Source organism: Vespula pensylvanica, chromosome 1 (assembly GCF_014466175.1).
Source record: "Vespula pensylvanica isolate Volc-1 chromosome 1, ASM1446617v1, whole genome shotgun sequence".
NCBI lineage: Eukaryota > Metazoa > Arthropoda > Insecta > Hymenoptera > Vespidae > Vespula > Vespula pensylvanica.
The window spans coordinates 13,349,875-13,372,963 of NC_057685.1; the positions used below are offsets into that span (position 1 = coordinate 13,349,875).

At 36.2% G+C, this 23,089-nt stretch overlaps 1 protein-coding gene and 1 long non-coding RNA gene across 3 annotated transcripts in view; both read left to right on the plus strand.

Moving 5' to 3' along the window:
* LOC122630684 overlaps nt 1–362 on the plus strand; it is a 10,141-nt gene extending 9,779 nt beyond the window's left edge. For both annotated transcript variants that reach the window (XR_006327548.1, XR_006327549.1), the window contains one exon: nt 100–362. This is a non-coding gene — a long non-coding RNA (uncharacterized LOC122630684). The remainder of the gene's footprint in view (nt 1–99) is intronic.
* Nucleotides 363–3,925: 3,563 nt separating this feature from the next.
* Nucleotides 3,926–23,089, plus strand: part of LOC122633236 (microtubule-associated protein futsch) — a 38,948-nt gene continuing 19,784 nt past the window's right edge. Inside the window, exons 1-6 of the mRNA XM_043820912.1 lie at nt 3,926–4,339; nt 6,115–6,369; nt 21,911–22,009; nt 22,093–22,265; nt 22,353–22,510; nt 22,593–23,004. Coding sequence (XP_043676847.1) covers nt 6,117–6,369; nt 21,911–22,009; nt 22,093–22,265; nt 22,353–22,510; nt 22,593–23,004 — 1,095 coding nt within the window. The 5' untranslated portion in view covers nt 3,926–4,339; nt 6,115–6,116. The remainder of the gene's footprint in view (nt 4,340–6,114; nt 6,370–21,910; nt 22,010–22,092; nt 22,266–22,352; nt 22,511–22,592; nt 23,005–23,089) is intronic.

The window sequence follows — 23,089 nt, forward strand, 5'->3', positions numbered from 1 at the left end:
GAGAGAGAGAGAGAGAGAGAGAGAGAGAGAGACAGAGAGAGAAAGAAAGAGAAAGAAGAGAAAGAAGCATATAATAAAATTAACAATTAACTGTTACAGGGGAAACAGTCATAGAAGAGGGTAAGTCTCGAAAGGGTTGACACGTGCGTGAAATGCGTATCACCCTCATGTCTTCCCCGTCATCATCATAATCAACATCGTTGTTGTAGTCATCATAGTCATCATAGTCGCCTCGTCCTCCTTATTTCAGTGAGGGCTACGCACAGGTGCGCGTGAGCGTGCAAGGATTAAGAGGACGTCTCGTTGAAGCTTCGCGAAGATGAGAGCAAGTCTCTAACTTCGCAAGGAGGGTGAGGGAGAGAGAAAAAGGGGAAGAGAAAGAGAGAGAGAGAGAGAGAGAGAGAGAGAGAGAGAGAGAGAGAGAGAGAGAGAGAGAGAGAGAGAGAGAGAGAGAGAGGACTTTACTATACTTCAGTTTCAGATGTTCTCAACACGGTTAGTATGGGGCGCCGGTCAATACTAGCGCCGCGCAGTATGTTCAGTGCCGTCACCTATGCGCATTCACCCCTTGCTATTTGTTAAATCTATCGAAAACAATTTTCTACTTGACTTTCTTCAATTTTTATCATATATTCTCGAGTTATTCGAAATAGATGATTAGAATACGATTCGTCAAGGTTTTAGAAAAATATCGTAGTTATCTTAAATCGAAGTAATTTTAATGATTTTTTAAGGGTTACTTTGGAAGGAATATATCCTTGGAATAGAACAGTAGAATCTTGTAAAATTTTATCGATATTTCAAATCGTTTCATTTAGAATAGATCGAGCAATATTAGTTCGATGTTTAAATGTTTTTTTTTTTTCGAATCATAGATAATCGAGAGATCTTAAAGTCGTCGTTGAAAAATAAAAAATAGAGAGAGTAAAGATTGTGGATAGTAAATCTAGAAAAAACAAGAGTGAGAGAACCGAAGAAATGTTTATCGTCGAAATCGATCGCCCTCGTCGGCACCGCGTCAAAATCGTAGAAGCGGAGGGGACTAGTCTAGGATATGAGAATACGGTACTAGCTGCTAAGAGAAAGCACTGCGGCAATCGAAATGAAACACGGTCGATCGATAAATCGAGCAACGTAATCGAAAATTGGTCCTTAATCGTGATGTCACTCCTATCGTATTTGCTTCAAAAGATACTCGAAATCTATTTTAAACTAAACCATGAAAGTGAACATGTGCGAGGTATTAGAATTTTTATTGACTATTAAATTGAGAGGTAATCTAAAAAAAATATAAAAATATTAAATTACACATGATAGCTATGCAGTCAATAACTATGTAGAAGAATCGTATGTTCTATTCTATTAATTGTTAATTAATTAACATTGAAGAAGTATATGAGAAAGAGAATTAGATAGAATCAGGTGAATAAAAAGGCAACTTCAAGCTCTTTCGAAGCGAATTTCTTCATTTCTTTGCGTTTTCTACTTCGTATTCAGTAGTAATAGCCCATCGTAGGCAGGCACGGTACGTTTCTAAGGAACGCGCGTTTCGAGTTTCGTAAAATAATTGATTCATGTTGAATGAAAGATACATAAAAAGAGAATAGAACAAAAAGAAATACGAGGAAAATAGAGAGAGAGAGAGAGAGAGAGAGAGTGTGAGAGAAAGAGAGAAAGAGAGAATGAAAGAAAGAAAGGAGCCTCGTGCTTTCTTGAAGTATATTTTATTAAATTTTCATTCAGCAGTAATATTTTGTTTTGGACAGACACGATATCTTTTTTAACTTCTTAACTTTGGTATTATTCATTTTTTTTTGTACATCAAGAATTTTTGTATTTTGTTAGTTTTTTATTGTATTTATTTTTTTAGCAGATATGCTTTTGCATAGAGAAAGAGAGACAGAGAGAGAGAGAGAGAGAGAGAGAGAGAGAGACAGAGAGAGAGAGAGAAAGAGAGAGAGGGTGAAGGAGAGGGACGATACGGCTGGCTATTTTGGCCGAGGCAGGAAGTCTTACGTACATCAAACGAATAGATTAGCTTCTTCATATGTCAGTCACGTATTCGTCCATACATGGTGTTCAAAAATTCCTTAAGGCCTCCGATCTTCTGTTTAATTTCTTTTTGCGCCATCGATTAAAAAAAAAAAAAAAACAAAAAAAAAATAGAAATAAAAATAAACAAAATAAAAAGAAGATGAAATAAAAGGATGGAGAAAGAATTCGGCCATCCATGATGAAATATGACATTTTCCGATGACGAAGCTTCTAAAGGGTAAAACCGATAAGACGTTTTTTCTCTATTTCAGCGCGACGAATTTCAATCGAGCGTCTCTCCTGATATTTAACGCGCGAGGTCAATGCTTCGAACGAAAGGTGAAGTGTAAAAGAGGATTATACAATGCAAGACAAGGCTCACCGCATTGCGACAAATAGCCATAACGTCGGCACGTTCTTCGTTTGCTCGCGCTATTTCTCTCTCTTCGCTCTTTATTTTTCCTCCACATCTCCTTCTCTCTTTTATTCTTTCCAAGAAATTATACGAGAGGACGAAAATCGATGATTCGGAAAAGCATCGATGAAGTTTTTACGAGACATTTTCCGTCTGCTTTCCCATATCTCACGGAAATATCGATCTTAGGAACAATAAAACGGACTCTCGGAACTTCATCCTTTAAGAAACGATCGTTCTCTTAGTCTTTGAACACTTTATTTAACTTTTCCTAAGCTCCTCGAGGTCTCTTTACAATTGATCTATTATTAATTACAACCCCGTACGTATAACTCGAGAGTTCCATTAATCTTTCAAGTTCCGTTACATCAGGGAATACGTAAATTTTATAGGTTTTATGAATTTTCTAAGAATTTGTCATAGATATTATAAATTTGAATCTCGTCAAGCATCATAATGACAATAATGGAATACGATCCACATATTCCAGATTTTAACCTCGTTCTTTCCAATAAACGATACGTACGTTCAGAATGTAACTATACCTTTAAGGGTAATGGCACTGTCTCCGGGGGAATAATTTTAACGTGATATAATTATCCAGTAGCGCGGCGGCAAAGCGCGTGTACGTATATTTCATTGATCCGCAGAGGGACACTTGACTCGTTCTATCAGTCTACGGAGATTACAAGGAGAGGAATTAATTTTGATTTGTGGTCACTCGTAGTTTGATTTATCTTCAAACTTTGAGAGGATATTATCACTTAAATCTTGAGAAAGCTCTTCGAAAATTTGATATCGAGTTTAAATCCAAGATTTTCTCTCTTTCTCTCTCTCTCTCTCTCTCTTTTACATACAAAGTGGAAAAAACAATTGGTATAGTCTAGGCTAACTAATAATTTCTTGAACGCATACAAATTCTTTCCCTGATTCTTGGTACCTAGCTTTGAACTTTACGCTCATTATAGTCTACATGTAAAGGATATAACTTTAGTTATAATAGTAGTAGCAATAGTAATACTTCAGATATACTAGTAGTAGTAATAATAGTAGTGAGTAGTAATAGTAATAGTTGTAGTATCGGTGTAGTAGAAACGAAAGAGCGAGCCTATGCGATATCACCGTATCTATATGGTCGGCTAGTGTAAAAAGCATCGACGCACGGCGTAGGTAGGAACCCGGCTGGTTACTTCGACCAATCGAGTTCTTCCTTGTGCGGTGGTGGGGTTAGTTCTCGGGGTGTAAAGGTGGGGGCTTCTGCGTGGAACGATGCAGGGGGCCGCAGCGTCTGTCAGAGAGCCGGCAGCCCCCAACGCGAAAGCTGCTGCCGAGCTAGTTCGAACGTTTTCAAGCTATCGATACAAAAAGGCAGACAGACAGACAGATAGATAGACAGAAATAGAGAGAGAGAGAGAGAGGGAGAGAGAATCGTTGCAGTAATAAGGAAGGAGTTAACGAAAGCTTATTCATTGTTCATTCGACGATGTCAAGGCACAATTGTTAACTTTCTTAATCTCTCTGACAAATTCAAAAAAATCTCTCTTGTGTCTCGGGACACGGTCTCTCTCTCTCCCCTCTACGTACACATACACACACACATACACACATATATACGTAGCGGACAGACAGACACGTATATACGCACGGAATCGTGTACAACACGAAGAGGAGACCGCGTTCGCGCCACCTGACGTCTCTAAGCTTCGCACCGACAACGGCCTGTCAAACGTCAAAAAGTAACGATCGATCGGAGAAGAAGCGGTACTTCTGATCCTGAAGCCTTGTCGTTCTCATCATCGTCGTGGTAATTTCATTTTTTGTTTTGGAAGGAAGTACCTTCCAGGATACGCCGGGTAACCTGGAATTAAGGAGGAGCTATACGTGACTGAGGTGAGTGGCCTAATTTTGTGTGTTTCCATTCTAAACATTTACGTGGCGTGTTAGATTCTAGAGAGTGTATGTTATACGTAAGTTAAATGACGTTGGCCAGGGAAAGAAGTGTTAATTCAATATATTTTCTCGTTGATCTCATTGAAATTCTCATCTGATAAATATGTACGTCGTATGGATTTTTATCGAGGGCTGCGTCTAAATTGCGCCTGGATTGAGTCTAGGGGAGGGGTTGTCGGTGGTGGGTGTGCACTGCGGTGACAATTCTCGGAAGGATTGCGGTGTCTCTCTTTCTCTATTTCTCTACTGATTCGATCGAATGTCAAATTATCTTTTTTCTTTTTTTAGTTCTCAGCATAAAAAGATCAAATCCGATAGTGTACCTTTGTTATTAAAGTACTAACGTATTCATCTATTCTTTCTATTCGTTCCCACATAGTGATTTTTATAATCTTCCTAGTAAAATCTAAATTTGATTTCCTTCAAAATAAAAAGAATTAAAAAGAGAGAGAGAGAGAGGGGAAGGGAGAGGAGGGAGAAGGGGAGACAGACAGATAGGCAGGGAAGGTGAATAATCGAGAGCTTTTTCTGGCTGGTTAGTCTTATGATAGTCACAGTCAGAATTTGGATCAATGATCTAACCTGCCGAGAACCGGCTTGGATCCTGCGCATTGGCTCGATAGGACCTACTCCTCGAACTCTTTCTCCTCGCGAGAGCATCGCGTAAATCCTGCGCAATGCTGTGTGCCGATACTAGCCGAATAGCTTGAGGAATATCTCATTTGATACTTTCAAAAAATGGGATTGTCTTAGCTTATTTAACAGCAACGATAATATACAGTGAACCGGTAAGCCAACTAGAATGTAGATTTCCTTTAGATCTACTTCGACTAACCCTTTCTTCGGTATCCGTTCGTGTAAAGGTTCAGTCTTATCGTAAGGTTTCGATGGAACCTCATCGGTGTTCGGCTTAGCTGAGAAGCATAGCTGATACGACTGACAACTATTTTATATCTTTCTTACAATTCTTTAAATAATCATTTGAATATCTTCGATATAATGTATTATTTCTATATTATTCAGTTGTTCTAATGTTTAAACGTGAGTCTTTTTCTCGATTATGTCGGTATAGGAACAGAATACCTAACCTATAAAGCGTATACCAGTGTCAGGCGTGTACCAGGTAACATAGACTCACCAGAGTGAGCTACAGTCACCGTAGAGGGGTGAATTACCACTGCGCAAACTTGTAGGTCTCGAGAAAGGGAAAAGTTACACTCTTCTCTTCCTCTTCGGCTTCACTCGTTATATTTCTGTCTGAGATCCTTTGATCTCAGCAAGAAGAAGAAAAGAGATCTTATCGGTGAATAAACTTTGCCGCTTTACGAGCAGCTTTATCGAAAGTTTTATCGAGCAATTCGTCTTTTTCCCTGGACGTCTGCTTATTTGCTTTTTGAATGTGTCAGTTTAATTTCGAGATTTGATTGGGAACGAACAGAAGGGAAGTAAAAGAGAAATAGGAGTTTGGAAATGAATCGTGACATCCCTTCGCGTTACGATTTTCATCAGTAAATATTGCTTATTGAGAACTCTGCAAACTTCGCAGAACACGCATTTGTAATTAGATTAACGGATTGAACAATCATTGAGACAGAAAGGGGTGCGAAAATGTAATAGTTTCGTTCACCCTTTCGGACTATCTCTTTATTAGTATTTGTTCTTTCTCGACACGTTTATAAATAAATAGCCTGACGTTATTTTATTTTTCTCTTCAGCTATGAGTACAACAGACCCCGCTGGGGAGGGTGGAGGGGGAGGAGGAGGGGGGCAGTCTGCAACGACACCTTCCACAAATGCCGAACAAAATGTAACACCGAGTACACCGATAACAAGCAGCGCAGTGCCTCCAGGATCACAGCAGCAACAACATCCACCACCATCGCCCTTAAGTGGTTGCTATCTACTCGTGGTGCTTCCCGAACCCCATATCGCACAACATAAGGATCTTATTCTCAACCGTCTTGCCAAAGGTTTGTGCGATCGAGCTGCTTAATACATTTTTTATTTTAATAGATCAATAGACTTTTTATACCTGGATTATATCAGAGTTTTGTAATTACTATTATATCATCATCTTCGATAAAATTACATATCGTTTGTCCAAGTATTCTTATTATTGAATAATTAAGTTATCTCGATGATCTTGTAATTATTATTTATTCTTATCGTTACAAGATCAGATCCGTGAAATTATTAGTAAATTTTATGGATTGATTCAATTCCAGGATAAAAGATCTATTATCAGAAAGATACGATTGATAACAGTAATAGAATAAAATAATGTATCATGAAAACGGAGTAAAAAATTTAGTTTAGATACGTTGTACGGATAGACACGCGAACTCGTTGTTTTGGGATTAAGATTTAGGTGCGTGTCTCATTCGTGTTGTACGACTTTCCGTCTACGTACAGGGATCTAACGGTCCTTCCTGCATTCGATGAACGTATGCGTGGGTTCCTTCTTCCGACTTATCGACGAAGCTTACTCGACTACTTCGCGATACCCTTGTTGCTATGCGGGACATTACAGTGTTTAGAGAAGTCTAAAAGACTTCTGCCAATTGTATAGTTCAAATATACTTTTTTTCTCGTTCTCCTTAATCGTTAGCAACCTCATATCGAAACTGCATTTGGAATTAAAGTATCGAGCCAATCGTGCTAATTCATATATCATTAATTAGATTTAACTGAAGCAAGAACATAAAATCAATCGTTTTATCTGATAATCGATAAATGAACATTTATTATTATCAAAACTTGCAATCCCGATGAAAATTTATCAGCTTTATCTTCGTTTTTGACATTTCAACAACGTATATATCGTTGAGTTGATAAAGTGTGACAAAAAGAAAGGAAGGAGAACGAAAGAGAGAGAGAGAAAGAGAGAAAACGAGTGTATGTCGGGCCATCGTTCGAGCTTTCCGCATTGCGCCAGCGACTATTCTTACAAGTCAATTTCGTTTCTCTCGTTTTTCCACGAAGGATCGAAATCCATTTTCTTCTACGAGGACATAAAAGAAATTTTCTTTTTCTTTCTCTTGATCTCACGGATATGTACGTTTATTAATCGAGTAGTAAATTGTGTTTTATTTCTAATTGCATCTCTTCATCTCTCTCTTTCGCTCTCTTTCTATATTATAGATTTGCATTTTTATAGAAAAGATTTTCTCCTTAGTGTACATATTTTAGAAAGAAAATCGAAGATCGATAATATCACGTATTGGGTTATTATTATAACGGGTGATGTGTTCTTATCTAAACAGAGAGAAAGAGAGAAAGAGAAAGATAAAGAGAGCAATTTATTAGAGCAAGATACGTTATCGTTGATAGCTTTTTTCATAGTCGTTGCATTTAAACATATAGATTCGCCTTGTTCTCGATAATTTTTTGAAGAAAAAAAAAGAGAAAAAGAACGGAGGAAAAGGGCTAAGAAGAGGATGAAAATAACGTCGTAAGAACGTACATATGCTTTTTCTCATTCTCTCATTCTCTCTCTTTCTCTTTCTCCCTCTTTTGCTTGATTTCAACTTGAGCGTCGATGGCACATAAGTCGTACGCTTTTTTCCCATCTAGTGTCGTCTTTTTGCGCGTAAATTTAGCGTAAAGAGGGACGAGAGACGATGAACGAGAATGAACAAGAATGAACGAGAAGAGGAGAGAAAAGATGAGTGTGCGAGAAACGGTGATTCTGGCGATGACTTCACGACACTTCATTCGACACATTCTCGTCGTCTTCGTATTAACCCTCCATAAACCAATTCTTTTTTCGCATTCAAATAAAAAAATCTGGATATAATGTGAAAGTTATAGTACAACTATATTAATATTTACGCTTGGGAAATATTTAATCTTCAAATATGAATTCATTCATTTTGTAAAGAAAAAATGAAATGATATTTAACGTATCGACACAATTATTATATATATTCGCATTTTTTTTTTTTTTTTTTAAATACAAGATTATAATATATATCTTTAAAGATATATAAGTATGTCGTTAGAAACTTACATGTTGTTACGGAGAGTTAATAAGAAATTATTTCAACTTATCACAGTTAAACGAACGAGAAATAATAACTTGAAACTTCGTCGAAATAATATATCTAAAATAATAAAAAGAAGAAAAGATTGATCGGTAGATAAACGAATCGAAAGGAGGTTTGATCTTTAAAGTTACGGGCATGCGAGTAGACGAGACACGTGTGAATGTAAGTATGTATATAGGTACGTGTGTTCGCATGTACATGCTCTAACACATATACTTACAATACGGTATACTTGTGGGTGTGTGCGTTTGTCTCCTTCTGTCGCGACAGACGGAGGGGTTGCAGGCCTTAAATGCCTGTTTATATTTATAGAGCTCGGACGTGCACTCTCTTCGTGGAACCTCTTTCCTTCCCTTTTACACCGGTCTTACTCGAATTCTATGTACGTATGTACGTACATACGTACGTATCTATGTATATGTATATATATATATGTATATATATATGTATTTATGTATGTATCCATGCCGACTACAACCGACTGTAGACCCCACCCTCTCTGATAGTACTCCCTTATATCTTGCTTCGTTTTCTATTTCTCGTTTTATCTATTTTCGGAAATTTCTATCTCGAAACGTTTCGATTTACGATCAACTCTATCGTCACATATTTCATATCTACTAACATCGTAAATCGTATTTGGACTTTTAAAATTCACGTCACAATTCTGTTTCTATCTATGCCCTTCTATTTCTTTCTCTCTCTCTCTCTCTCTCTCTCTCTGTTTCTCTCTCTCTCTCTCTCTCTCTCTCTCTCTCTCTCTCTTTTTCTCTTGCTCTTTCTTTCCTTTGCACGTGTCGGATTTATCCACGTTACTGTTTTTCCGGGACACTTCACAACTCGTAATTTGTGGGCGTAAGAAGGACGTGGGTTGTTTTGAAAGACATCTTGACTATATATATATGATGTAATAAACTTTCCTGCCCATGGGGGAGGTTACAGGTAAAATAGTATCATTTTTTTGTTTTCAAAGAAATTCACTTTCGGATTAAATAAATTGTTTTCGTTTGTGTTTCTTTTTTTGTTTTTTTTTTTCTTTCTTTTTCTTTTTGTGTTTCGTGGACAACTTACCGAGTTACCGAGAATTCCGAGAAATAAGGGAAAAGGAAAAGAAGGGCACAAGTAAAAGACAGAGGGGCAATCGTATGGTTCGATAGCACGCATGTGAATTTGTAGAAGGCATATGGGCGTGGCGCAATATTCGTTCTCCTTAATATCACTATATATATGTATATGTTGTAGAATTATTAACGAGAAAACTGTTCTCTTTCTTTTTTTTTTTATAGCTAAGGATCGTAAAAGCTCAATATCTTTCAAATATTTTTAGATTACACGCTCGAATGGTACGCATACAAAAGTGCATAGATATACGGATATAGCAAAAAGATACATCGTTCTATTTGCGAGACGATCGATCGTTCGTATTTTCATCGTGCTTCGGAGGTCATCGTTTCCAAATACCGCCTGATTGTTCGTCAACGCAAACACGACTCCCATCGATATGTAAACCACGTTACGAGTGTGTTTGTACGTTTGTATATAAACGTATATTCGAGTATCGTGAAAGTATACTATGTATCTGGGTGCACATATATGTATATACATATATACATACCTATATATGTGTATATATATATATATATGATCGCAAACATATATATTGTTATACATACACGTTCACGTGCAAGACTACATAATACTCGACAATGTTTGAATTATCGACTCACCAAAATACCAATAGGTCAATGCTTGCTCGTCTTCATGTGTCAACGCTTGATTTAACGCTATAATTAGGGTTAAAAATCTGAAAAGAATAAAGTTAAGAAATTTCCAGACTACTTCTTTTTCTTTCGATTTGAAATCGATCGATCTTTCTTGTCCGACCTTACTTTGATTCTATTTCTAGGGCTTTGCATTTTATTCTCAACATTGAATTTAATAAACCATAGCGTCTCCATTTCGATCGATCTCATGGTTCAGGCCACCTACCAGAAGAAAATTTTTGCCGCATTTTTATAAATAATTTTTACCGTCATATTCGCATTAGTTAATTTGTTTTCGTGTTATTAAATTATACGTTCGTTCGTGGTTTCTTTCTTTTTTTTTTCATGTGTACAATTTTATTAAGTTACACGGAGTTACAGAGTTTGAAATTCCTCGTCGGGCTCATGTCAATACTTGGCTGCAATTAACAAATGGCAACGGGACGTACAGCGAGAACTTAATTAAGCGAGAATTTGCCGTCGCCAATTCGTGCGAGCTAAATAATTTCATTTTATAGAGTTGCCAGTTGTAAACTGCCCAGTGTAAATTGTTGGATTCTAATTCTTTTTTCTTTTCTTATTTTCCTCTTATTACTTTCGTCAACATTTCTCACGCGAATAATTTGAACTGATTTTTTTCTTTCTTTCCTATTCATTACATTTATTATAAATCTGACTTAATGCGATTATTGAAAAAAAAAAGAACAAATCAAAGATTTATACGAGAAATGACATCGTGTCTCGATAATAAAAATGTCGAGGTTACGCCGACATAGAAAACGGATGTTATATTGGACGTTCTTAAATCTCAAAAGAGTAATATCCTCCGGGTAAATTCTTTCTTTTTTAAAGTCTCTACTCTTTCAAAGAAGAATGTGGAAGAAAGTTCTAATTATAAACTTTTATGGTTTTTAAAGTGTAAACCCTTTAATACATGATTTTTTTATACTTTTATGAAACAAACCCAAGCATAGAATTTATAAACTGGTTGGGGATAAAAGTTGGCCAAATTAATGTTAGGAAGATACAACACAATATTCAAGAAATTTAATATTCTATTTTTTAAAAATTAATATGCTATAATTTTGCAATCACATACATTTTTAAATGTTAATTGAGTATATATAGAATGGAGAAAGAAAAAAGAAAGAAGAAAGTGGAACGATTGAGCCTTAGGAAAGAAACAAAAAAGTGGAATACCTACTTCTGTCGTGAGAGCTAAATAATGAAAGAAAAAAAAAAACAAGTTTCACTAAAAAAAGAAACAGAAAGAAAGAAAGAAAGAGAGAGAGAGAGAGAGAGAGAGAGAGAGAGAGAGAGAGAAGAGAGGAGGAAGTAAAAAAAAGATACGCAATCATTCTGTGAAAAGTGAGTAAAAGGAATTAGTTAAAAAAACTAATCTCTCTCTCTCTCTCTCTCTCTCTCTCTCTCTCTCTCTCTCTCTCTTATTCTATCCCTTTTTATTGAAGTTTCATTCAAAGTCTCATTCTAATTTCTCGCGAATAGAAGTGATAGGGCAGGGATTAGGTTCTTAAAATATGAAACGGTCTTCCCTGAGATAGATGACTCTCTTTGAGGATCTCCCTGAGGAAAGGTGAAGGAAGGTCGAAAAGGACGAGAGAGAGATGGCGCCCGAAGGGTGGAAAAGGGTACTTCTATAGGGATGAGAGGAAAAGAGAGAGAGAGAGAGGTTCCGTAGGTTGATGCGGCATGCGCACGTTGGTACTTGCCTACGGTCACGTTCCCGCAGTCCTCAGAACTTCGATCAATAATCCATCTACTCGGCTCGGAAGGAAAACCGTCGTTAAACCGAAATGACATTTCGTCATTCTTTTTTCCCATTTTTTACCTTCAATGACGCTTTAATCGTTTCATTTCTTCGACTTTTTTTTACAGAAAGAAAGAAAGAAAAAGAGAAAGAGAGAGAGAGAGAGAGAGAGAGAGAGAGAGAGAGAGAGAGAGAGAGAGAGAGGAAGTAAGTGAGTGGTCCTATTAACAGAGGCTGCAATGAGAAGTAGGGCGGCGCTAGAAAATAAGGGAAACCAAAGTTGCATACTAACCAAGGTCACGCGTTACGGATCAGAAGACAATCGCATCATCGCCCTAGATCCCTATTTTGGACCCTTCTCAGAGAAGTTTCGAACTTAGCAATATAGGAACTCTGAAGGCCGATAGATACATAATACAAGAATGGATAAGAGCGTCAGTGCTTTTTCACTTTTCTTTTTATTAATTGTACATTTCAAGTATGACCTTGTCTGATTTGGAGAATCGTAGGAAGTTTTAATTCTCTCAGTTAAAATCTTCTGTCAAGTCTTCCTGATTCCTTAGTCCATTTTGAAGGTTATATCCATGTCGTTCACCTAGACCTGACCTACTTCAAAAGTTTCTATCGCGAGTAGCCCAGTTTCGTGTATTCCAAGTTGATGGATTGTCATAAGTGAGATATGAGAAATGTTCGAAAGAATCGAATGTCATTTCATAAAAGCTATGTCTTCTCGGATTCTCCTTTTCTTGATCTCTCCGTCTCTCTCTCTCTCTCTCTCTCTCTCTCTCTCTCTCTCTCTCTCTCTCTTTCTCTCTATTTCTATCTATCTATATTTTATTTTCCTGGAGGTATCGCGTTTACCGTAGATCCAACTAGAGGTGAACGGAGAGAACACCGCGAACTCCAATAAGACCGCACAATAGCCCATGTAACGTGAGATCGGACGGTTCGATTTCAAGATGTACACTAGACGATTTTGTTCGATACTCGATCGAAGTGCACTTCTCCACATGTATATATCCTCCCTCTTTCTCTCTCTCTCTTTCTCTTTCTCCCTCCTTTCTCTGTCTATCCCTACATATATATCGATTCATTTTATTTTTCGAAGAACTTGCCCTCGACGATCATTCGAGTCTTTAATTAACCCTCTGCTAAGTTTGCGTGTCACATGCAGTCACGTTACGAATTTAGTAACACATACTATTTCCTCTTTTGGGTGTTTCTACAAGTATCTAATTTGCCATTGAATGGTAATTTGACATTGGGAAATGCAATAAAAACTCCGCACGTTCTCGAAAAAATACCTTCCCTTTCGTGCATACGAGTTTTATTCTACGTTGTATATATAAATGAAGAGAAAAAGAGAAAGAAAAAAAGAGAAAAAGAGAGAGAGAGAGAGATAAACGATCAACTCGTAGAATATTTAACCGTGTGCGTCAGCATTGGAGACAGTCCCTTTTCGTTTAGGCGCGTTCGTTTGCGTGCCCAAGATGTTCCGTGAGCACAATGCAAACGACCTGCTAGTTGGTCGGTAACTTTTTGGCTGACTCATAGGCTAACACCTACGACGATATATACATATATCGGAAGGAAGAACGAAGAGGAAATGCGAATTTTATTAAAAGAATTTTTCTTTAAACAAAAAGAAACAAAAAAAGAAAGAAAAATGAACAGATATAACATTCTTAGTTCTTCAAATGTTCGACCTTTTAAATTGAAATCAAGTTGAGAATAAAAAAAATATGTGTATCGCATTTGCTTGAACGAGTATCATACGTTATGCGAGAGACGAATATACACACACATACTTACGTATGTATATACAGAGGCAAGGTAGGAAGAGGCATACTTGTCGGCATGAATCATGATTGAGGACGTGGGGGATCCACCGAGAAAGTTGGAGTTACACGATGCCGATGTTAATCCGCCAGCCGACCTCGAATAAAACGTTTAAGCGATCATTCATAATTCCTATTGGTCTTTCGAACTTTTCCGTCCTATTATCGAAACTTGGAGAAGGTTTGTATTCTCTTTCAATAGATCATGCGAAATACGGTACAAAGTCGAGCGGAAGACGTCGTTTTACGTTGTCGAGCAGTGCGATAGCGATCCCCTTCTGAGTTCGTGGGTGTATTCTCTTCATTTTTCCTTTTCTCTTTTATTCTAAATAGGAAAGAGAGAGAGAGAAAGAGAAGTTCGAAGTACTTACTCGTGGAAGCAAGTGGGCGGATATGTCGCGGTTGCATAATTCAACGAGTGTCCTGTACAACGTTAATTATCCTCGACCCTAATGTTAGTTGGTACTCGTTTAAAGAATATTATATTATTAAACATATGGGAGTAATTAAAGGCGATTGCAAAAAAAAAGAGATCAGAGAAAATTGGTAAAGAAATTTGTTCGAAAATCTCAAGTTCATTTTACGAGATAAGAAGCCGAGTATCGAGAAGATTTCAGGTCTTTCACAACGTGGCAAGTTTCACCGTATGTGCAACACTGAATATAGCGTGTCTAATTTTATCGTGGCATTCGGCAGAGAGCGACGAGAACTCGCTCGTGTTCTCTTCCAGTCGCGAGACTTCGTTTCTCTACTACCTCGTTCTTGAACCTGACCCCTAAGAAGAACGACACTCCGAATGTATCTGCAATGACTAATCGACCGATCGATGAACTTTTTTTCAACGTTTGCCCAATTAAAAATTTTTACGATTTGTCGAACAATATTTTCTTTTTTTTTTTATTTTCCTATGTTTCCTGATAATTCTCGGATCGTTTCGAATAGAGTCTCCGAAAGAAATTATTTCCTACTGGATGACGAAACAAGATCGAGAATTGGACGATACTCGTTCGTTGAGTCGAGCTTACGATTAGTCACTCGAAATTCGAGAGCAAGGGGTCTCGTTAAATCGATACGCGTCACGCGTTAACCGTGGACACCGAGTGCTCGCGAGAAGCCGATGTAATTCAGACACGTTTGCATCGGAAGAGCAGGTCGCGTTACCTTCGACTCATGGTTTACCGATTTTGGTCTTTCTCTATTCGTCTACGTCTCTATTCTCTCTATCAATATTTCTTATCCTTTTTCATTTCTTCCCTCTTCTCATTCTTACTAGTAAAACTTTCGTAAGTTTATATCAAACGATTCTCGATATACTTTTCATTCGACTCTCTCTTATCGATTTACAAAAGTTTCTACGACGCTCTCGAACTTTATAAAACTTCATTTCGTTCTTCTCGATCTTAAAAAGCTTTCTTACTAATAATGAAATTTAAACGATCTCTCCGTTAATGTTTTGTTTCAACTGGTACTTCCTTTTACGCAATATTCTCAAGAAGTTTGTCGATTGTCGTAAGTTATGAGATTGAATCAGTCTTAACGAACGTTAGATTGTAAATGCTTAGTACCTAGAAAACAAGAAACCTAACATCTCTACTTCACATCTACATGTATATTATTTTATAACAAAGTTATACATGCTTTCTAATAATGTTTCTTATAATTCTAATAAAATTAATGTATGTTAACACGGAATATTATATCCTTTTAAATTTTGCTATAAAAATATGTCATTCCATTTAAATAAATATAATTAACTTTCAAATTTCTGAAACATTTTCAGATATAAAAAAAAAAAAGTTAATGTACTATGTAACGTCCTTCTTGAAACCATGTAACTTTTTTATTCAAACATTCTTTATAGAACATATAATATAAAAGTTGTATAAAATGAACAAAGTTAAAAGACTCATCCTTTACAATAGTATAGTTAATAATACAGTTTTGATTCAAGTAATAATAAAAAAAGGGGCAAGAAGAATCTTAACGTTACAACGTTGGTATACATGAGTGTTCGTTGAGTGCTAGATGAGGCACTTCGGCATACATGGGAAGAGACAAGGGAAGCTTTAGTCAAAGAACTTGAGAGATGGCCTATCGTGTTCTCCATAATTATGAAAATCCATGTGCCTTTGACCTTTGCGTTCATGAGTCACCGCGTCCATTTTCGGACTTAAACCTGCATATTCAACATATGCGTAGGTACATATAGATTATACATACACATGAACACATGCATATAATTCACGATGATGCACTCGTATTAAGCGTTTCACTTAACGCTACGTTAGACGTATTCAGAGATAACGAATGCGTTCTCTTTGTCGTCACTCGGATCCTTTCACAGTTACTCTCAATACATATGTCTGTGTGTTAGGTTTATTAAATACTTTGCTTTTCTGGATAGACCACAAGTGTGAGGAATCTCATGTCTGGCAGGTGATATTCTCTTCATGATGGAATCCAATATGTCAGATATGATTTTTTCTTATTTCGTTTTACTTTGCTTCTTCCTTCCTTCCTTCCTTCCTTCCTTCCTTCCTCTTATGCGTTCTAGCCACGTTGCTTTCTTTTTTTAGGTATCTTTTCATGATTATTTTTAGAAAATCGTTTGTTGTTTCAATTCACGCCCTCCTATACCCTCCACCCTACTCTCATTTTCTTCCATCGAAGTCGAAGGAATACGACCGCGCCTTCTACAACGTGTAGAATCTCCTTGATTTTACTTCTATCGATCTCTCCTGGTCATTCCTGGTCACACCTTTTAGGATCGCCTATAGTTTCGCTGAAAAAGAAAGCAGAAAAAATAGGAACGATCGACCCTATTTTTTTTTCTTTTTCTTTTAGTCTCTCACTAGGCGCGATTAACCGAGAGTCGTCTCAGCGATTCTCGAGGAGGCATTTTGACCCTGTTATAAGACAAAAGACTTAGAGTATTAATACTTACACGCGGCTTAATTGTCTATGCCTTACTTTTTTCCAATCAATTGCTAAAATGAGGAGGAAAATTGAGAGGGCGAAGATGAGTAAGGGCTTGAAAATCATATTTTTACTCGATTCATTTGAACGCGATGAAATTCTGTTGAATTTCGAATAAAATTCTGATGCAATTAGATGTATACGTCGTTCTTATTTCTTCTAACAATCGACAAAGTATGAATTATTTTACGAGAAAGAAAATAATTGTGATAGGTATTATAAGATTAAAACAAAATTAACAATATTTATTTATCCTCGAGATAAATTTTAATTGAACGAGTTATGTAGATACAGAATAATTGTATGTACGTATAATACAATTGACATATGTTTATACTAATATTATACATACAGTGTGTATGTATGAATTTATGCATCAAATATTTCCAATGCGTATTCTCGATATCATATGTATGATATATCAATATGCTATTGTAAATATTAGTAACGTCAACATATCTCTAAATCAGAATAGATTACTTATGTTGTAGAATCATTAATTTCCTATTCTATTAAAATCCTATTAAAATATATCATCTCTTTTCTCTCTTTCTCTCTCTCTTTCTCTTTACCAATCTTTCATTTCCTATATTATGAAAAAATTATCATTGTAATGATAAATTTAATATGAACAGTGTTGCATTAAGTATTAATATTGTATTTTATACATAAATGCATACCTTTTTAAAAATATTATTCATTTAAATATGTCGATCTCTTATATCCTATATTATGACAATAATATCTAACAATAATATTATAATGATTCATCACTATAATATGAAGACGTCGATAGTATAAGATAACGTTATGTGCGTAACTCAAAAGTCGTACATGTATATATATCTGCTTTTTTCAATATTTAATTCATTTAATCGTCACAAAATTAATCTTATATCCGAAACATTTTTTCCTTTTTTCTTTTTCTTAAATACAAGTTGTACTTAAAATGGCATAATAATACTATAACTTTCATCCTATAATTTTTATTGTAAACCCGTATAAAAAATTGATTTATATGCGATTAAAATATAATATCAATTCTTCGATACGAATTAAAACGATAAAAATTTGGTGAATGTTGTTTGAAAGTTAAAGAAAAAATTTCAAACCGTACGATGTCTTTCGCAAAAAATATAGGCTCTTTCTCTCGAATCCTCCATGCATAAGTGCACGTAGGGGAGGGCAGAGGAAGAGGAGGGAGGAACATGTCTAAACATAGGTGGGCCAAACCCAGCATTCCCCGCATCCGTCGTCGTCGTCGTCGCCGTCTTCTCGAAAGGGAAGAAAAGGAAAAGAGAAATGAAAAAGGCAAATGCAAATCGAGAAATGCAAGCTCGTGAGAGGAAGAGAGAAGAAGAAAGGGAAAGAAAAAGAGAGAGACAGAGAGAGAGAGAGAGAGAGAGAGAGAGAGAGAGAGAGAACGAAGTGTTCATAGTAGGAGATAGAGAGAAGAGAGGGTTAAAGCTTGCGACAGAGAAAGAAGAGCCGCGCCGACTTTGTCCTATACTTAGCTTAGGATACTAATCCATAATGCGCTTCTTGGCCTGCCGAAGAAATTCACGAATTCGTGCTTGAAAGTACTTACTTACCTCTTCGTTTATATCTAAGGCGTTAGAGCAAGAGAGATCACGATAGTTTATTAGAAATATTCTAACTGATATAAATAAGTTAGATAGGTCAAAACGATTTGCAATCGTGATTATTAATTTAATAGTTAATATTATTGATAATAAGAATGATAGAATTGGCAATAGTTCGATCGTACGTTTAAAACTATTGTAACTCGACTAATCATGTAGTTACATGGAAATGATTTTTAATTGGTTATATCGATTGAAGGTATTAATATTGTTAATTGTAAGAGTAAGAGAGATGGTGATAATTTGATCATTTAAAAATGTTCTATCTCATGTCGGTTCATTATGATGATTTATAATCAAACGTTAATTAAATTATTAATATATTATTGATGTTAAGAGTGAGAGAGAGAGAGAGAGAGAGAGAGAGAGAGAGAGAGAGAGAGAGAGAGAGAGAGAGAGAGAGAGAGTCAGAGATAGAGAGAATAATAGTTCAATGGTATATTAAAAATTGTTTTAACTCGATTAAGTTTATTAAAACGATTTACACAATCTGACATTAATTAGAATTAATATTAATAATCGAGTCGTGAAATGTACCAAATCGAATGAACTTTTTTGTATAGTAATGTCATTTTAAAAAAACTTAAACTATAACCGATAGAAAGTACAACTGATTAGAGACTGACGTAGGAAGCTTTTGTATGTTTCCCATTCATTCGATGTTCACCTATTTAGATACAACGTTCCATTTAATGTGGAATATACAAACGTCAACATAATGTCACACGCTATAGTACGAGAAATAAATGTGACCGTGTCCTTAATTTTACGTACGTTGATACGTTCGGAAAAGTGTAAGAGATTTTTCTTAAAGAATAAAAATATAAAAATAGAAGAAAGGAAAATGGAAAACATTAAAATGGAATACTAAATGAGAGACTAAAAGAAAAGAAAAATATATTTATTTTTTAAATGCACATTTTTAAAAAATTGTATACGTGTTTATCGTTTAAAATTCTTTAATGAGTTTTTATCATCATTAATCAGAAATCAAGGAAGATTATTATGAAATAAAATATAGATATTTCAATATATATAAGTATTTATAGACAAGTATCGTTTGTATATTCGTATAGATAGAACATTGATTAAACGATTTATATCATTAGTGAACTCGTTTCGTAATATACACGAATGTAACATCGAACGAACGTTTTGTCCCTACACGTCCTCTTTCTCTCTCTCTTTCTTTTGCGTTCACCCTCGTAAAGGTTCCAAGCTAACGAGCAACATTTACACTCGCTAATTGCGAGCAATCGTGAATACTGTGTCGTTGTGAACATTATATAAAATAAGTTAACGCATTGCGGTATTTCAAATGTGTTCCGCCTTTGACAGATCGAATCGATGATACGAGATATATAAAACTTAAAAAAAAAAAAATTTCTTTTCTATGTAAATGCACGAAAGATATCTACTTTGTCGTGATTCATTTAAACCAAGAAAGCTTCTATAAGTTCGACGGTCTCGTTCATCCTCAGAGAACGTCGATAGAAGAAAACACTAAGATATAGCTATAGCTAGTACGTTCGATACGACGAATACTTATCGCGAATAAAGTGGACGGGGGCCGGTGGTAAGCATTAAGAGGCATGACCCTTGAGGCACGGCTTCTCTTGAATCACCCCCAGGGCTTCCGATCCATTTGACATACACAGCACTACGGTTGGTCGGTACATCACGATTTAAGGATTTGTAGCATCACCAATTTCTTCTTTCGTTCTTATTAAAGAAGATCATTTTCCATTACTGAGAAGATTACTTTTGATTACAATCGAAATGTCATTTAATTGATTCGCTTAATTGCTTCTAATTAGCACAGGATATATCATTAATAAGAAACAAAGGAAAAGTATAAACAATTGTAAATAAAAAAAGGGGACTCGATTTTCTTAATTACTGGTTGTTCTAATTAAAACTGTGGGAGAGTATTGAAAATCTTCCATGTGACTTGGGAACAATTACCTTTCCTTTTTCTTTTTTTTTTTTAACCGATTGTCCGACGATCTCTTAATTCCCGTCTGTCTTCGTCATTGATTGATACCATAGTTGCCAAGCAACGTCTCGGAGCTGTCAGACACTCTTTCTCTCTCTCTTCTCTCTCTCTCTCCTCTCTCTATCTTTCTCCTGATGTGTATACACAACCGTATAGAATTACGCGAGAGCCGTTCGAAACTCCCTTAGCAACCAGCTACGTTCCATTCGCCTGCCTCATCAATCCTTTAATTCTATAGGAAATGACCCGAACGAAGTAATTATATCAACTTCGTTATTCCAATGTTCGTGATAACGAGTAACTGTGAGAAAATCGTCGAAAAAGAAAAAGTGATGCCAAAAGTTAATATGGTTTCATTTCGAGCTGATTATTTTTATATATCACAAGTAAAACGTACTTATATATATATGTATTTTTGTTTTTCTATAAATAAAATTTGTTTCCCTTTCTTATTTAATTTCTTTTTCCTTTTTTTATTTTTTGATTTATACATTAGGACATTTGGATTCACGTTGATCGTGCAGTAAAATGATCGAGTGAAAAAGTGAATCCAAGTTAGGCTTGGAAGTCGGAAGGTGGGTGTAGAATACGCGACGATCGATTGCTGACTGGCAAGGAACCACGTGACGGGGTGCGGTGTTCGTGACGTCACCGAACGACCCCTTGAACGAACATATCCCTCTTTAGCAACTTTTAAGATTAACCATGTTTCGAGATCGATGCATTCCTTAATCTCATTACGAACTTGGAATTGTGATTCAGCAATTATTTTCAAATTTGTCTCGCAGTTAACATTCATTTATTATAATAAATTCTTTTGTAATAAATTTTTTTTTTTAATCTTCAAATCGATAGAATTCATTTGTTGGGAAAGTGAAGACGAGTGATACTTCACGATTGTTTCAAAGGCACTGTTGCTGCTTCACTTTTTTCACGTCGATCAAGAGGTACCTTTATAACATGGATCTTACTAAGACAGTCCTCACCTTCTTAACCTTAACCTTACATCATCCAACTCCCGGACAGCCGTCACTTTATGAAACCTAACCGATGCAAAAGTCTCCCCCGTGGTTTATGACCCACTATTCTACTCGATCTTATTGTTAAACGCACTAACTTTTATGATATTATTATTAATATTATAACGCAACCAAGACGCGGGACTGACATTAACACGCTACTATTTCCTTCGAGTTGATAATATCAAAGCGACGATCAATATAAACAATTTTCGTGTGCTTAAATGAAAAGGAAAAAGGAAGTCGAACATTTCGAACATTTTGAAAGTACTACAGTGTAATAGGCAGACATACAATTAGATATAAAATGGTGAAGTTAGAACTAAGCTCAACCTCGATTTTTCTCGAGAAGATAAGAATAAAGGAACGATTTGTCATTCGAATGAAATCTGTCGAATCTTCTAAGAAATGTCTTTAGTTATTTTTATTGAACTTTGTTTTTTGTTATTCTTATGCTTTCAGGTTTCCTGTCATGGGACAAAGACAGCTGTCACGTAGACTTGGAGAAAGAGTTGCAAGCGTTGATAGCACAAGCTCCCGAAGGCGAGGAAGCTCGAAACGGTAAGAAGATTAAATCTAAGGAGAATAGATAAAATTGATTGAATGTTGTGTCATTTTGATTTTGATTATTTCTTTTCGTACAGGAGAACGTCTGATTCAATATGCCACGGAAAATCTTGTTACCGAGGTTTTGATACACCCGCAAACGAATACGTTATTACAATGCATTCGAAATCTTCTCGCAAGTTTCACGAAGCATCGACACATCATACATGCTGGATATACGTTCGGTGGCAATGGTTCCTGGATACTACAGGTAATAAATCATTCAAGATTAACGATAGAATTTTGATCGCAAGTTGCATCTACTATCGTCACTGGTCAATGTCCTTCGTCCATCTAGGATGGAACCTTTAGTCTTGCGGACTTTCTCGATGCGTTCAGCGAACATGAAGTGCAAAGAGTCCTTCGTGCCTACGAGAATAGCGTTACGGTAGATATTCATTGTGCGGGTGTCGGCGATTGGACAACTACTCGATTATCCAAGGAATCTTGTACTAGGTAAAAAGAATTTTTTGCGAAGGACAATCGTTGATATCTTTCTTAATTAAATCAATAAAATAATTTATTTTCCTTCTTATAGATCTTGCCGAGTTCGAGTAAATCCAGACGATGTTTTAACAGCTGGAGTACCAACGATCACGAGCTTCACAAATTATGTCGGGCAATATCTAATCGCTCAAACATTAGACCAACTGATGGAACCGTCCGATGTCGTTGGAAACATCAGGTTCAGCCATCCTACTTTATACGTCTTCCCTGGTGGGCAAGGTGATGCCGCTCTCTTTGGTATAAACGGCTTCAACATGCTCGTCGACGGTGGTTTCGCGAGAAAAGCGTGCTTTTGGGATTTCACGAGGCACTTGGATCGCCTCGACGCTGTTTTGTTAACTAGGATAAATAATAGTAATATCGGCGGCATGTCCAGTGTTCTTCGTAAGAAAAAGGAGATGCATGTCTATCCACAGATCGGTCATTTCTTCTGCAACCTCGTTGTAAGTGAAAATCTTTATTGACAATATCTATTGAACGAATTTGTTCTTTTACACAATATAACAAAATATCGACTTTGACTTTCAG